Consider the following 18,432-nt stretch of genomic DNA (forward strand, 5'->3'; position numbering starts at 1 on the left):
AGATGCCATGGTGCAGAAGGTCTCGAGAGAGAGACTAATTATTGGGAAGGAGAGTCTTTTATTTTTATGGCAAAGAATCATTTCATAGTAATCTCAAGTCAGAAGCAATATATTTGGTAAAATACTAGCTGATCACAGAAATGTTGTATTTAAAATTCTCTAATACTATAAATGGATCTGGGATTTTGGCAGAAACATACTACTCTTAATGAAGTAACATGAGAACAAAGTTCATTCCCTGGCGACATCTTCAGTTCTCTTATGCACCCTATTGGGATGAGTGCTCAACTATTTACAAGGAAAAGCTAACGTCATCAACTCCCTATCTTATCCATATAACAAGATAAATTCCAAACGAACTAACAAATTAAATATAAAGTGATGAAATAAAAAAAATAACTGAAGAAAATATAGGCAAATGTTTATATAATCTCAGGGTGGGACAGGACTTTTACAATGTGACATGAAAGCAGGCACAAGACAGGAAAGGATAATCACTGTGATTACCTACACGGGCAAGTTCCACAAACAATGTTAAAATAAAACTAAACTGCAACATGCGTGGTAGGTATGTCAGTACACAGTCAGCAGAGACGGAAAGTGGGCCTCCTGCTAGAAGAACTGGTTAAGGATACGAACAAGTAAACTGCTCCCCAGAGGCAATGATGGCGAGAAAATCACGCCACCTCTTGCTGGGCTGTGCCCTCCAAGAGCTGTGGACAAGCTTAAACTTTTGTATTAAGAGTTAATAACGTAACTTTAAATAAATAAAGTAGGAAAATTTGAGAACTTATCCAAAACCTTCATCTTGTGAATTTTCTGAAATGTTTTCTAAACTGAATTTTATATTATTTGTCCATAACTAACATCCTTATTATGATGTTAGAAGATTGAGAGTTTAAAAGGACCATAATAAAAGGAATATATCACACCACACACGCACACATGCAAAACTAACAAGGCACAAGAGCTCTCGAAACATAAAAAATTAACATAAATTATGTAGTAAGACCTGAAAAGAGAATAATTAGTGCCAGTTTATGGTAAGACAAAACTCAAAATGTACTAAAATATATGCATTATTTGTTAGGAAAAGTGGACCTAATCAAAATCTATAATGTTATTCTCCAAAAAATATCTTTGTACATTTGATGACAAAATATTTTCTGCTTGTTAAAAATATCAACAATTCAAATTCATCCATCCCCTCTACTTCAAGTAAGAAAAGAAAGCCTGCAACTGACTGCAATTTCATCCGTAGAAGAGGTGATGATGACAAGGCTAGCTGTGAATCCTTTAAATCCAGCTAGGATTTCCCATTCGTGGTCTTACTATCCTCCAAGTCCGTCTAAATGGAGATTTCAGGTGGTTCCAGGTCCTATAAGACTGCATATGCTTTTTATTCATGTCCGCTGTTATGGCCACTGTAAACGATTGGACTTTACAACACAATTCATACCTGGCCTTGTGGGACTTCGTCCTTCTTGTCTCTGTCCATCATGGGAATAGGCTGTATTCCCAGCTTCTTCATTTCATCACCCTGGGAGAAACAGGGGAAAACGAGGCTCTCTCAATTTTATAAACTGCTATAAAACTGTGGTACTAATGAGTGGTTCCCTTTTTTCATTAATTCTCTTCAAAATGAATAATGTTGCTGCTTAAGGACCCAAACAAATGTCAGAATAATAAAAAATGTAATGTATTATTGCAGGGTTTTATCCTGATATTCCTCTCCTGTACTGAATTACCAGAAACCTAGCCATCTCTTCTGGTTTCATTTTGTAGAAGTTAGTGAAAGTTAGTAATAAGAGGAGATAAATGTGTGAGGTGGAACACAAGAACAAAATGTGAGATAACCGCAAGGTCTTTATCTCACTTCTTCAGATGATTTTTCACATGCAATGCGCCGGGTGAAGCTAGGCTTTAAAGAGGAACATTGATACATCAATAATAAACAATAGTCTACTAAAACATGTCAGTAAAGATACAGTATAACTGGCTAGACATCAGCATAGAGGTTAAAAATTACAGATGTTTATTAAAGCTGTACGATATCGCAGGCTCTGGGCTAGGTAACTTGTACTATTATTTCACTTAATCTTCATGAAATACTATGAGTTAGATATTATTATCCCCGTTTTATAGATTTTAAAAATTATCTTACTGTTTTTATTTATTTTTTAAGGTTAAAGATTGTTAAAATTTTTCCTGAATACCTCACACTCTTCCCTCACATTTCTTAATTATTTTATTATTTTATTTTAATTATGCTTGTTTTCAGAAATCCAAAGCACAGAACAACTAAAACCACCCTGAATGTGCTAAGATAAGGTCTAGAGACAAATTACTATAACCCTCGTTAAGAATGTTTGCGTACAGGACAAAGACACTTGCCTTGACTACTAAAGGCACTTGAAGTATAGAGTTTGCTCTGGTGTTGTTGCTTTAAATATGAACAGCAGTGGTTCTCAAGCTTTTTTTCTTTTATGTCCTAAGTGAATGAAAATAACTAGGCCCCTTGCTCAAGGATTTCACAAGCCCAACATATAAAAAGATTTAAAATAAGCAGTGATTTGAATATGTACCCGAATAAGGATTGATGCTGACGAGGAAAACAACGGGACACCATGGACCGTGTGTGCAGGAGCACAGGGGTGTCTGGGGCTCAGGGGTGAGGGGCCGCAGGCGTGAGGGAGGGAGCCCCAGGCAGATGGAACTGCACAGCACGGTCAGGGACCCAGAGGACAGAGGGGCTGAAATGTGGGAGAGTTTGGAGAGGCAGAGGGCTTGCTGCATCGAGCGTGTGATTTTCATCTTTATCATATCAGTGTGGAGAGACGGAAGACGGGAGGTGTGGTACTGACATAAACAGAATTAAAGTCGTCCTGAACCGGCAAGCGTGGTCACCGAAGCACAGAGATGAGTCAGAGAACTGGCCTGAGGGCTCAGTCTCAGCACTAAGGCAAGGATTTCATCTCAAGCAACATGACACCAGAGGCTATACTCTTAATCACTGCTACACTGATTTTAAAAGATAAAGGCAAGGAACCCAGTTAGATGTTGCAGTAACCCAGGCGGGATCTGGTGAAGCTCTGAAGAAGTGGGAGAGAGTGCGGGGCTGAGGTGAGAAGCGTGGACTTTATGAACGTCTAGGAGATCAACTGGCAAGACTGGGTGATTACGTTTCTGTTTCCACCCCGGGAGCTCCCTGCAGACGTCATCTATGAGGATACTGGCAGCTAATCGCTCCCTGTGGACTGTTTAACCAACGGGGAATAGAAAGGGAAAAAGTCTACACGTCTCTCACATTTCGATTCGTATTTTAGAATACAGATATAGTTGTTATGGTATGAAGTATGTCACAGTTAAATAAATAAAAGTATTTGCAAAACAATAAGCTAGCTTCAGACAAGTTTTCTTATGTGGTGTTTATAGAATTAATTCTAGGTTACTACTTTTAGACACACATGCAAATTAAGTTGACTGTGATAATAAAGTCAAACATTACAGCTCAGACGTGTACATCTAAAAACAATCTTTCTGAGTCTGATAGTAACTAGATTTTGACACACACACAATAAAATAAAGAAAAAAAAAACCATGCAAGAGGATGCCTACACAATGTATGCATTGTGTATTTGAGAAATAACACCATGAGTATATTCAACTCAAGACCCGTGGTCTTCACCCAACAAAAATTCTTTGGCTTTACAATTATAAGACAGATCAACATTATAGACTATTTCTACTAATCGTTAGCTGAACGATTTACTGTTTTTTACTTTTTACATCCACTCTTCTACATGGATGAGATTTATGGTCTGAACCATCAACTACCGAACTTTTTGTCCTCCAAATTTACTTTTACTTCTTCAGAACAAATGAGGTGTACAAATACTTTACAGTTTTTTTCCATAATCTTTGAACATGCAGGGATCTAAGTATTTGTGGATTCATTTGAATAAGAGAATTATATTCTACTTAACTCATGGCAAATCAAGGAGTAAACACAGGTTTCTGATAATTTGGATAATTCAGTCTAGAAAAGGTATTCATGAAAGTAATTCACATGGTTGTTTCACATGTCAGGAATTCATGGATTGACATCCCACATATTCTACAGAACTCATAATTTCAGCTAAATTGCCCATTTGGTACATTTACATCATCTCAGTTTCTACGGTACAACGTGATTAGTCTCTCGAATTTCTAGCTGTAGGCACATACAGCCCGTGATATCGTGGGTCCCTCTTAGTACGTTTTCCAGTGGCTGCCATAAAGGAGATGGCCTAATACAGTTTATTGGATGGATGACAAAAGATTGGCTATTAAATAAGGAAAACTGTTGCACTACTGTTCAGGGCATCAGTTCCTGAACTATTTCAGTGGAGATCAGAGAGTTTACACACATATTCAAGTCAGATGTAACAGAATGACTGTTCTTCCTTCATACCTGTATAAATGCTAAACAATAGTTTTTTAAGTAAACATAAACATGAGCAACTAAGATACTGTGACTAAATTATCCTTATATTTAATTTCTTCCCAATTGTTTCTCATTTCTTGATATTATCTATGTTCATATAAAAATCAAGGACGTACCTCAGCCCAGAATTCTGCGTATATATCATTTGCCGTCAATTTTGTTACTGGCCACAGCTTTGTCACAGAACAAAGATCACAGGCAGTCATCATCAAGCCAATGACACGGTCTCTAGAACACAATAATAAAAAACTGGTCACCGCAGCATTTGCAAACTTATAAGAACAACTGGAAAGACTTCTGTATTTTCAGGAGTGAGTGAGGCCTAAAGGGGGCATCGCTTCATGATGGGGGAACGATAGCGTTACAGAGCAGATACAGCTAACAGGCAAGAAAATAAAGAATGAAAGAACAGTGTAGCTTTAATTGTAAGAACATCAGTCACTTCTGTCCCTAGTTCCACGAAGAGTATCTCCTGTGTTCCTGCTGCCTGGTTGTTACTGTTGAAATAAAATATTATGTGGGCATGGCCCTGATACCATCTAAATCCCCTGCTGTATTTTACTGCCACAAACCAGATTTTGACTTCTGTGGAATTCTGGAAATTTAGAGTGAGAAGAAACCGTGAAGAAAAAAGTCCCAATCCTTTCATTTTATATAAGGAAAATCTGAGGTGCAAATAAATGAGATGATTTCTTCAAGGTATAACCGGCTCAAGACAAGGCCAGAGTAGATGCAGATTCCCAGAATTCTCTCCCATCTCCCCACCTGCAGAGAAATGGGATGTCTCCAAACACTTTACAAGCTCCAACTTTCCAACTGAAAGGAGTTTTCTTTTCAATTGCTTTGCACTCACAACTATGTGTTCTAGGTCTGATTTTTTATTCTAACTATGGTTTGGCTTAATATTTCCTCTTGGAGAAAGATAAAGATTGCTTAAAAGAATTCAAACAGACATATCCCCTATAATTTTAACGCATCTGGTCTAGTGACATGAGGTCACCCTAAATGAAGTCTACACTTAATGGTGGCACTAAGTACAAGTTATTAAGAGCTTTTAATATTACTGACATTAACTTTTACAAAGCAAATTACATAATAAAAGGAAAATTATCGAGAAAGACACAAAACCACATAACAAGTGAGAAGGTGTCATAATTCCAGCTCCTACCTAAATTCTAATGCGTCTGAGGACTCCACTGCTACTCAAGGCCGCCTTATTTCCTGGAGGTGCACAGACAATCCCCATCTGTGGGCACAGTACTCCCTGGGTCCTGAGCCTGCCCACCAGGCCCACAGCCTAGTAAGAGCATCTGTCTGTCGCGTGGGCAGAGTCTCTGATTCAGTGGTGTTCCCTAAAGCAGGTTCCTTTGATGCCAATCACTCTTAAGGTTCTTTCATTTCCCATCAGCCAATTTCGTTTAGCGCATTAGCCTAATTAAATGGTATCTTCTACAACTTTACTTTTCATTAAGGACACATGTCAAAAGGGTATCATGTCTCTACCAGGGAAGCCTAGATAACTTTAAAAACATCCATGAGACTTACATGTACCCATCCTGTGACCCCAAAACAGATGCCATGTGAAGATGCAAATCCCTTAAAATGATCAGGAAACCCCATGGTTTCTTGATGAGGTAGTTTCCTAAGCACTTTGTGGTTTAAAAGAAGAATATTTATTTCTGGATTTGGGCTTCTAAAGCAACAAGTATATTATCTGTTTGCTCAACAGATAAATTCATTTAAACAGAAACAGAACATGAAAAAAAGCTATTATTTTGTTAACAAATAATTATTTCATGAGATAGAAATAATTCAGTCTCATTCAATCTACATTCACACAAAAAATCAGCATTTATTTCTTTTGGCTAAATATTGTAATAAGCTTTATCTCAAAAAAGATTTCTTATCTCATAAATCTATGAAAAAATGTTAATAGAACTGGAAAGCATGTGAAGCCAACTTTCTCACTGGATATGATTCTGTGGCAGCATTGCTACTACTAGGGTTGAAAAGTTTATAATCTAGTCATCCTTTAGATTTCGCTATCAAAATTACTTAGACAAAACAGTTTAAGAGTATTTTACTGTGAACCAAACAAGTAAAAAATAAGACAGACAAGAAAATTTGTACTAAATGCCTTTAGTAAATAAAAATTACTCATTTTTTACTCTCCATGACAAATCAGCTAGATGGTCATGGTTTTCCGGAAATATTAACCTGAATTGGAATTGTTTTATTTCTTTCTCTGAGTGGAATATAGACCTAATGGTATAGAGACCGAATTCGTAATGCATTCCAATAACCAACTGTGAAAGGGATGGAGTTTATGCCAACTGTGCTCTTGGTATGATCTTGCAACGCCCCCTGACTAAGAGCACCGCAGTAAGAGCACAACACAACGCCTCTATCACAGATGGTTCCTACGGGGGTAATTTCTCGGGGGGGGGGGGGGTTGACTACATTCATTTATTCCAAAAAGTTTTGAATGCCTGTACGTATCAGGCACGGCGAAAATAATAAACAAAATACGCACTGCTCTTGTAGAACTAATGTTCCAACGGGGAGAAGTAAAAAATAGGGTAAAGATTTTCACTCAACAAGTCTATATAAAAAATATTTTAGGGGACTTCCCTGGTGGTGCAGGGAAGATAAGACTCCACGCTCCCAATACAGCGGGCCCGGGTTTGATCCCTGGTCAGGGAACTAGATTCCACATGCATGCCGCAACTAAGAGTTCACATGCCGCATCTAAGGAGCCCATGTGCCGCAACTGAGGCCCAGTGCAAACAGACAAACAAATAAATAAATAAATATTTTACGAGAGGCAAAAATATGAAGATGAGAGAGAGAGTCCAGTAGAGGCGGCAGTGTGCATACAAGTCCTAACATGGGAATAGGTGAGGTGTGCTGGAGGAACAGTGAGAAAGCCAGTCTGGCAGAAATGCAGGAGCAAGGAGGTGCCAGGCCGTTGCTAAGTCTCCAGACAAGACAGGACCAAGTCTGATGGTGAGATGCTGGCAGTTGGGAGTAGAAGAGCGACATGACACACTTTTAAAGAGATCCCTCAGCTCTGCCCAGAGGAGGATGAACTGTAGCATTGTAGGGGGAGGGAGGTTGCTGAGAGGCTGTTTAGGAGAACACACAGCCATCCAGATGCGCAAGGACGGCAGCTTGAATTCAGGTGACAGTAGTGGAGACAAAGAAAGTAGGAGGTTTCTAGTCGTTAGAGGCAGAGCCAAGTTGAAATACGTTAACATCCACAGGAGTTACAGTAAGAGACATCTCTCTCCCTGTCTTTCCCCCCAGCATCATCCCAGACCGGGTAGAGCAACTTAAAACACAGGACCTGTCACAGGTGAGCAGAGATTCCGACCTGAAAGTGAGCGCCTCTCGCCAGTGCGTACGTCCACCTTCCCAGTGCCAGCCTATTTTAAAATTCTCTTCCCACATCCCACGATCACAGAATCACTGAACTTTACAAAAGGGAGAGAAAAGAAACCACACAGCCTGCAGGATTTCAGGTGAGTTACTGGTGGCCAAAAAGGAAGCCCCAGCTCTCCCCCACTGCCCCCTCATCCCATGCCACAGACTCTGTAAAGTTAGTTAGCCAAGGATACGATGTCCTATTGGAAAAGAAGTAGAACTACGCAGATGAAACATATAAGCAACTTTATAAAAGATTTCAGGTAGCACTGTGAAGATAAACAAAGAATGAATTCTCATACGATTATTATTACAATTACTCACTGTGTGAATAACTGGAATTCAAAAGGACTGAAAGGCTGGCTGGATTTCCACAGTGAGCTGGAAATGTAATACTCAGTACCTCTGATTCTCTACCCTCGCTGTTTACTAGGCTCTGACCTCATTGCAACCTCCCACATACCAACTAAGTCTTTAAGTGGGAGAAAAATTTAGAAACATAGTCCAGTTGTAAAACACAGTAACTTTAATACCTACTTCAACACAAGGTTATATCAGCCAGGATCCTGACCTGAAACAGATGACACACCCAGGAGAATTGGAGGATTGACTGAAGGGACTATTCACATGGCCTGGAGGGAAACCAAGGAATAGTAAGGCACTGAGGGCCAGTGAGAGTGGGCAGGTTCCCACCCTGGGCCTGGAGGGACGAAGGACAGCTAGCAAGGGCCTGAGGTCTTGCCCCCAGACGCGGGGACCCACAAGGAAGAAGCGAGGGGAATGAACACACCAACTCTTCTCTCCTCCTGCCCTCTGATCTCTGGTCAATGCCACTCGTGGCTGAATCCAGATGGAAGCTGGAGGGAGGGCAAGGGAGCTGAGTGACTTGCCCCTGGGGGCCAAAGTGGAAGACAAGCTTAGTGGATCTGGGGGCCAAAAGGAGGCCGCCCAGCACATGGGAGTAGCCCAGAGGGGGAGCTAAAAAGCTGTTGTTCACACGGAAAAATACATTTGAAATTTGAACCATTTAAGTATTAAATTGCACAGAAATAGAAAAATGAATTTAAAGCCAACATTTCTACTAATCTAAGAAAATCTGTGCCATTAGGCTTTGGGGACCCAGCACAAGATTGTCACCAAAACAACAGAAAAAAAAAGAAAACAAATGCACGTCCTGCTTATCTTAGAGTGTGCATATAGAAAGAGCTGATCAAAGACCAGACTTCTATCAGGAGGCGTCTTAATTGTAACTGTGAGAGCAGGTCAGTAAAGTGGCAACAAGTGGTTAAATAAAAAGGAAACCATAAACAAGACCAAAGACAACCCACATAACGGGAGAAAATATGTGCAAATGAAGCAACTGACAAAGGATCAATCTCCAAGATTTACAAGCAGCTCATGCAGCTCAATAACAAAAAAACAAACAACCCAATCCAAAAATGGGCAGAAGACCTAAATAGACATTTCTCCAAAGAAGATAGACAGATTGCCAACAGACACACGAAAGAATGTTCAACTTCATTCATCATTAGAGAAATGCAAATCAAAACTACAATGAGATATCATCTCACACCAGTCAGAATGGCCATCATCAAAAAATCTAGAAACAATAAATGCTGGAGAGGGTGTGGAGAAAAGGGAACCCTCTTGCACTGTTGGTGGGAATGTAAATTGATACAGCCACTGTGGAGAACAGTATGGAGGTTCCTTAAAAAACTACAAATAGAACTACCATATGACCCAGCAATCCCACTACTGGGCATATAACCTGAGAAAACCATAATTCAAAAAGAGTCGTGTACCACAATGTTCATTGCAGCTCTATTTACAATAGCCCGGGGATGGAAACAACCTAAATGTCCATCATCGGATGAATGGATAAAGAAGACATGGCACATATATACAATGGAATATCACTCAGCCATAAAAAGAAACGAAATTGAACTATTTGTAATGAGGTGGATAGACCTAGAGTCTGTCACACAGAGTGAAGTAAGTCAGAAAGAGAAAGACAAATACCGTATGCTAACACATATATATGGAATTTAAGAAAAAATAATGTCATGAAGAACCTAGGGGTAAGACAGGAATAAAGACACAGACCTACTAGAGAACGGACTTGAGGATATGGGGAGGGGGAAGGGTAAGCTGTGACAAAGCGAGAGAGAGGCATGGACATATATCCACTACCAAACCTAAGGTAGATAGCTAGTGGGAAGCAGCCGCGTGGCACGGGGAGATCAGCTCGGTGCTTTGTGACCGCCTGGAGAGGTGGGATAGGGAGGGTGGGAATGAGGGAGACGCAAGAGGGAAGAGATATGGGAACATATGTGTATGTATAACTGATTCACTTTGTTATAAAGCAGAAACTAACACACCATTGTAAAGCAATTATACTCCAATAAAGATGTTAAAAAAAAAAAAAGCAAGTGCTTGGGGGTATACAAGTGGATGTTTTCCTTAGAAACTGTCATCTAGCCTTATTTTAATCCCTTTATTTTAAAATTAGGTCATACATAGCATGGGAAAAGAGACTAGGTTAAATCCGTTTTCCCTTAAATTATCATTTTAATGATTTTTTTTCTTGTTTTAAAACTTATCCTCAAGGACTTTTAAATCACTGTACTAACTTAAATCATGTCTATAAAAACTACTGTACTTCTCTCATAATATGACCTATTTTGGTTAATTTATTAGACATTGAACTGGACTAAGGATGCTGTAGGTTCTGAGAATATTATTTGAACAGGTGCAGAACCAAAATCATAGACAAGATTTCAGAATCTTACTGCTTCCAAAGACACAAACAATAACTCTTTAATATAAACATCAGCATGATATAGTGATGATCTCACTCAGTAAACTTTAAGTTCTCAATTCTTATTTTTGTGGAACCCTGTGTTGCTTTTTGAAAAACACCATTAAGAAGAGAGAAAACGAAATTATCTGTCAATGCAGAATCGGTCTTGAGCAAATGTGTCTCACAGAGGGATTTGCCGTTATTAAAAACTTATTCTAACTTAAAATTTCTTTGCCTAACAGAATCCTTGTGTTAGTCCCAGAGTTGATGACTCTGACCTCCTAACACGGGCAACTCTGTATTACTTTAAATCAAGTGAAGACATCAGCGATTTCACGCTAGAAAGTAGTTTCCCTGCATTTCAAGTTCTTCGGCTGAAACATAAAACACACACCTAGCAGAACGAGGCCCTCGTACATTTACTACTGCAGGTAAAGACACATCACTGGTGTCACGTTGACAAAATGCTACAGGAAACTGCATTACGGTCTAAGAATAAAGGAAACCACACGAACAAAGTACAGAGCAGTAGCCGTGTGAAAGTGTACATCTTTTCTAGCTCTGTTTCTGAATTGTTTAAAGAATTGGTCAGGTGTTTAACGTACCCTTTCTTTGATGTGCACCTAAATCTAAATTAAGGAAAGACTTCGGAAGAATGGTGGCAAAGGAATGTCTTTCAAGGGTACAAATATTCCCTGAGATTAAGAGAATAAACATTTTTCATTCATATATTTCCAAAAGCTTTTAAGGATAAAATTCTGCACTTAGTTGATTTTTAAAATACACGTTTGAGGAAGGCAATTCCAACATGAAATACATAGAAATAAAAATTATAAAAGCTACTACTAACTCATATATTTGTCATTTAACATTTAAAAGGATACTTTAACTTGATTTCATAACTTAAAAAACATTTGATCTTTTATAATGTTTGTTAAGTGGTCCTTAGGTAAGACTATATGTTTTCCTCCATTAAGAAAGATGCTGTAATTCAAGAATAGTGCTCTGATTTCTATGGATGTTCTCTTCAGTTTTTGTCAAAACGGGACAGCTAGCTGTTTCAGGGAAAAACTAAGCTACCCTTTGCCTTGAGTCCAGAGCTGGTTTCCGAATGTGACATTCATTTTAGTTGTGGTTAACTGTGGTTTGACTGTGGTTAGGGAAAGAGTATTGAAGGACATTTTCAGTGACGGAATAAATTAGTTTACAATTTCTGTTTCTCTTTTTGGTGCACTTTATTTCTCCTCCTCTCCATCTTTTATGTCACTAGCAAGTCCCCTTTTATAAATTAGATTTAAACGGATCTAATAATTCATTTCTGGGGCCCTAAAATCACTTGGCAGGCTCTGTTATTTAAAAAGTTTAAAGAACATACTCTACTAAATGTGAGATATTTGTGAAAATAAAACTGTATGTATGTCTAATATAAAAGTGAGTCACTCATCTGATTTTGAAAGACACATGGCAATGACTTTCATACGTATCTGGTCTCTGGTTGCTTCATTTTCAAAATAGAAAATAAGAAAATTACCTAATATTTTCAAGCACAGTTGTGGTTACAATGTCAAGTTCATACAAGACATAATAGTCAATGTTAAGGGCATGTCAAGTTAAGGGGGAGAGGGATAACTTAGGAATTTGGGGTTAACATATATACACTACTATATATAAAATAATCAACAAGGACTTACTGTATAGCACGGGGAGCTATACTCAATATAATACTCTGTAATAACCTACATGAGAAAAAGAATCTGAAAAAGAATGGATATGTGTATATGTCTAACTGAACCACTTTGCTGCACACCTGAAACTAGCATAACATTGTAAATCAACTATACTCCAATATAAAATAAAAATTTAATTTAAAATAGTCATAATAGTAAATGTCAAGGGCAGGTGGCAAGGACCAGTGGTAAGGACAAAAGGTAGGGAAGAAGTGTCAGAATATTAGGACTCCCAGCAATGATGAAGAGATCACGTGACATTCAGCTCCAGACCGAGTGGAACAAAGACTGAGAGAGCCATAAAATGAGAGAATGATCTGTGTAAAGTCCAGCTGACCCAAAAGTAAGAGACCAATAAGAGGCCAACACGCCAAGGACGAGGGAGCAGAAAAGCACAAAGAGCCCGGGTTCCTGAAAGCATCACTGGGCAGCTGAACTTAAGCCCGCGACTACCTATCTTCAGACTCTTTACAATAGGATAAAAAATAAAACCTTATATTCTGAGACACTAGTCATTAGGATCTATCTTTTGTAAACTAAACGCCTTCCTAACTGATAAAACACTTAATGCACATGCGGCCGTCTGGCTTCATTCAGAATACACTATACCTTTTGATATAAAATGATTATCTGTCATGCTCTAGAGAATACTTGTGGAAAAAACCCAGAGAGTTGAGATATCTGACATGATACTGTCCTTCTTCAGAAAGGACTGGATGCCAGGAAGGGCAGATTTCCAGCTTCATCAGGACATGTAAAATATTGGTAAATTACCAGGACACAAAATGCCACTGAAGATATAATAAGAATACAAGATCACATTATGAAACCTACACTCTTCATTTTTTGTCATTTTGGATTATTTGTTTGCTCGACCAATACTGAACCCTCCTACATGCTCAGCGGCGTCACAGTTACCCGTAGCTCTGGGCCCAACAAGTGGACAAAAGCCTGGAATGTAATTACTTCCATCACGTGACATTCTGTCCTCTGATTATGCTCAACAGGACATTATGCCATGATAATTTACGTCTGAGACAAGAGAGTTTTGAGAGTGAAAGTGAGCACTAATATTAATTATATCAGGACAACAGGTATTAATTGAGAATGAGCCAGACCAACTAGGGAGTCTGGTCACCCTGATTTTAACACAAAAATATCACAAAATAAATAAAGATAATATCAGTACTTTGAGAATTGTTATGAAAAATATTAATCTTAAATATTAATTTTTACCAAATAATTGGTAGGGAAGAAAAAATATCCATCTAAACATTTTTAGGCTTACCATGGATATGCACATGTAACTAAATAAAACGCTCTTGTAAGTACTGTTAACCTCTCTGCTTATGGTTTAGAAATACAGTGATTCTTAATTTAAATAAAGGCTGCACTTCTCTAGATATTAGGTTACTTCACTCTTGGCCAAAGTCTGCCATTGATGTCCTCAGACGAATGGTAGCATCTTTTGTGTTTTAGCATTAATTCCAGGTATAAAGGGAGAGGCCATGTCTGTCATTTATTAACTATCTATTGGAGCAATTACAATTACTGTCTCTAACAATTTTCTTCTAAGAAATATAATCATATATTAAACTACAAAAAGTCGAATACCAGATAAATAATTAATTAAAGGTATAAAACAAACTAAACTAAGTTGGATATTCACGTAAGAGGAGAAGAACATCAGTGGGCTGAAGTAAACGCCTGCACCAGAAAGTGCTGCTGGAACAGGGTCCCGAAAGAGAACAAGAATTCACAATCAAAGAAGGGTACCACACTGTTAAGCAAAGATAGACAGTAAAATAACATAATAAACTTTATTCAAAAGTATATTTCCAGCTTATAGACTGCACATTAACTAACAGATAGAAAACAGCTTTGGAGAAGCATCCTTTTCAAACCATATGCAGAGAACCCCCGGCCACCGTGAATGTGGACCAGCCAGCCCTGGAGGCACCTGCCCCGTGAATGCGCCAGCAGAGTCAGGAAAGAGAGCCCTCGCCACGTTTCTTTCGAGCAGAAATTGCTAGAGCAAGAAAACAAGGAGCTAGATGTAAAAACTAGCCTAATTTGGAGACGATATCTGTCCACTTCGTGCAGTGCTCAGTGGAGCTATTTCCGCAAACTGCAGCTCTCACTGGAGAAACAGCTGTCAAGTTATAGACGATGCCATGTACAGAACATCTGGAGCGAACCTGTGTCTATGACAGGTGGTGGGATACGTACCCTAGTCACAGGGGAAATGATGTCTGTGTGAACTCAAGTGTAGTAAAGGTTCTAGAAAATAGAAAGCAGAAGATAAACATTTCCCACAGCGAGGGCAGCCCTGAGCCTTTGTAAAATGCCCCCGTGGCTGAACTCCATGTCTACCATTTCCTAGGACAACGCAGAATGGCTCAAATTACGCAATTTCTTACATACGTCATTATGGAATCCTCACAAGAAAATCTATGAAAGGCCAACAAAGCCGCGTCAAATGCATGAATACTGAATTCACTAATAATACTAAAATAGATTAAAAGCTGCTCAGTACCATGCAGAATTCTGTGAACTGCTTCTATGAGCTCATCAACTCCTAATCACCTCACAGAAATGAGATTTGCTCTCATTTGGTGAATTAAGGACCATTCTAGTTAATTTTTTTTAAAGATTTCATTTAAAGGCCTACTGATATAATTGACATACTCTACCTTGTTTAAGAACAAAACACTTGAAACAAAAGTGTATCATATTTCATCACAGAATCATACTTCTACATTGTACATTTTTGTTGCTCATACTTTAACTTAGGTGTAACTTACATGGAATTAAATGCATGAATTTGAAAGATATAGTTCAATGAGTACGAAAATGTATACAGTCCAACCACCAGACCAGTGATGACAGGGAACATTTTCATGACCCAGACACACCTTCTGCCCTTTCCCGTTCAATATCCCTTATCCAACACCAACACCTGCCAGCCTGAATTCTACCGCAATCACTAACACTATTGATTTGTTTGGCCTATTCTAGAATTTGGTAAAAATGTTTTCATAGAGTAGGCACTGTTTTGTTCAACATAATGACTGTGTGATTTCTTCATGATGTTGCATGAATCTGTAGTTTCTAACTTCTTTTATTGCTGAACAGTACAGTATTCCACTGAGTAAGTGCCAGAAACTGTCTATCTGTTCACCGCTGTTGGACCTTTGGGCTGCTTCTGGTTTAGATATATGATGAATAATGCTGCCGTGAATGTCTGCGTCCAAGCCTTTGTGCGAAAGGCAGAAAAAAAGTGGAAGACAAAATTGGGAACAAAGAACAAGTGCGAAGGATAGAAAACAGTAACAGGTATGGCAGATACTAATGCAACCATATCAAAAATCACTTTAAATGTCAATGATCTAAATACACCAATTAAAAGAGATTATCAGAGTGGATCAGAAAATAAGGCCTGAATATTTGTTGCTTATAAGAAACACGCTTTAACTATAAACACACATATAGACTAAAAGTAAATGGGTGGAGAATGATATACCAGGCTAACATTATTCACAAGAAAATGGGAGCAGCCAGATTAATTTCAGACAGAACAGACTTCAGAGCAAGGATAGGTATCCGCAATAAAGAGGAACATCTCATAAGAATAAAGGGATCAATTCTCCAGGAAGGTATAATTGTCCTCAACCTGTATTCCCCTAGCGACAAAGCATCAAAATAGGTGAAGCAAAAACTGATCAAAGTTCAAGGAAAAGTATATCAGCTCCACTACTATAGTTGCAGACTTCAACACACCTCTATGAGAACTGGATAGATCCAGCAGGCAGAAAATCAGGACATATTTGAATCCAATAATTTCATCAATGATACAACTGACATCTGTAGGTTGCTTCATCCAGCAACAGCAGAAGACACATTCTTTCCAAACTCAAATGGAACATTCACCAAGACAGACCATGTTCCAGACCATAAAATACACTTTTTAACAAACTTAAAAGAACAGAAACCATACAATGTATGTTCTTAGATAACAGTGAAATTAACTAGATATCAATAACAGAAAAATAGCTGAAAAACCCTCAAATACTTAGAGATTAAAAAACACTTCTGAATAACACACGGGCCATAGAAGAAACAAGAGAAATTTTAAAATATTTGTAACTAAACATAAATGAGGACACAGCTTAACAAAATCTGTGGGATGTAGTGAAAGCAGTGTTTAGAAGGAAATTTACAGCATTAAATGCATATAAGAGAAAAGAAGAAAGATGTAAAATTATCTAAGGTTCCACTTCAGGAAACTAGAAAAAGAAGAACACGTTAAATCCAAATATGCAGACGAAAAGAAACGGTAGGAATTAGAGCAGAAATCAATGACATTGAAAACAGCAAACCAACAGAGAAAATAAACCAGACTAAAAGCTGGCTCTTTGAAAAGATCCATAAAAGCAATAAGTCTGTTGCCAGCCTAACTCAGGAAAAAAGAGAATACAAATTACTAATATCAGAAATGAAAAAGGGGACGTCACTACAGATCTCATGGACATTCAAAGGATAATGAAGGAGTACTACAAACAACTCTACGCCCACAACTTTGGTCACCTAGATAATACGAATCAATTTCTTAAAGGATGCAATCTTCCAAAACTTACACAAGAAGAAATAGACAATCCAAACAGGTCTGTATCTATTCAAGAAATTTAGTCAATAATTAATAACCTTCCAAAACAGAAATCACCAGGCCCAGATGGGTTCAGACAGCATATCCTACCAAACAAACTGAACTCACCCTGCTCCGATGGCTTGGGTGTTAGTTCACGGCAGCTGCGACCGCAAACAGGATCAAATCATGCAGGTTTTGATTCCGGGTAATGCTGCAGTGGAAGAGCTCAACTGCTCTTCAGTACGGTCATTGTGACTCTCTCAACTTCCCTTCTCCATGAGACCTCGCGTTAGTCAGGGCTGGAGAATCTCACTCCACCCGTTCATCCCCAGAAGCAGAAAGTGGGATCCCTGGAGTTTCTCTTCCTGGCAGTGAACCCAGCCCTTCCCGCAGGACTGTGACGGCTGATCAGGGTTAGAACATCAGGGAGGCCAGGACCGGGCAGGGGTGAGGCAGGAGTCTCCTTACCCTCTTACTCCCCACCCAGGGCGGGAGATGAGTGTCTGGGGTCGGAGGGATTGTGGGCCGGGGTGAGGAAGCAGTGGGGATGGGGGTGACAGTGAAGCCAAACAGGCGCACAGCGGGGGCCACCCCACCCCCAGGAAGCCCCGTGAAGTCTCTAGGCCTGGCCAGGCTCTTGCCTTCCCAAACTCAAGACTATTTGCTCCCAGGGTCAGTTGGGCTCTTTTGATTGCAGAAGACAAAAACTCACTTAAGCTTCTGTATTAGTTTGCTAGGGTTGCCGTAACAAAGTACCACAAACTGGGTGGCTTAAATGACAGAAATTTATTGTCTCACGGTTTTAGAGGCCAGAAGTCCAAATCAAGGTGTTGGCAGGGTTGGTTCCTTCTGAGGGCCATGAGGGAAGGATCTTTTCCAGGCTCCTCTTGTTGGCTGGCAGATGGCCATCTTCTCCCTGTGTCTTCACATGGTCTCCCCACTGACACATCTCTGTCCAAATTTCTTCCAAGGATATCAGTCATGTTGGGTTACGGCCCACCCACATGGCCTCATTTTACCTTAATCACCTCTATAAAGGCCCTATCTCCAAATACTGTCGCATTCTGGGAACCTGGACTTCAACATACGAATCTGTGGGGCGACACAATTCATCCCATAAGAGTTTTCTAGAACACAAGTTTATTTTAATGTGTTGTAGAGTTATTTAGTTGACGCATCCACCTCCCTGTTAGACTGGAAGGACCAGGACAGCAGGGCCAGGGGATGTCTGGCTCTTTGCTGCACACCCAGCACTCGCCCTAGGCTTGGCACTGAAAGGTACCGAATCTGTAGCTGTGGAATTGGGTGTCTCCCTTGGTGTCTCTGCTCCCTTCTCCCATTACTTACT

At 39.3% G+C, this 18,432-nt stretch overlaps 1 protein-coding gene across 2 annotated transcripts in view; it reads right to left on the reverse strand.

The window, feature by feature from the left end:
* PDE10A (phosphodiesterase 10A) overlaps positions 1–18,432 on the reverse strand; it is a 300,047-nt gene that overhangs the window by 9,198 nt on the left and 272,417 nt on the right. For both annotated transcript variants that reach the window (XM_033867960.2, XM_073789817.1), the window contains 2 exons: positions 4,603–4,714; positions 1,460–1,540 (listed from right to left, as the gene is read on the reverse strand). In XM_033867960.2, coding sequence (XP_033723851.1) covers positions 1,460–1,540; positions 4,603–4,714 — 193 coding nt within the window. The remainder of the gene's footprint in view (positions 1–1,459; positions 1,541–4,602; positions 4,715–18,432) is intronic.

This window comes from Tursiops truncatus, chromosome 12 (genome assembly GCF_011762595.2).
Source record: "Tursiops truncatus isolate mTurTru1 chromosome 12, mTurTru1.mat.Y, whole genome shotgun sequence".
NCBI lineage: Eukaryota > Metazoa > Chordata > Mammalia > Artiodactyla > Delphinidae > Tursiops > Tursiops truncatus.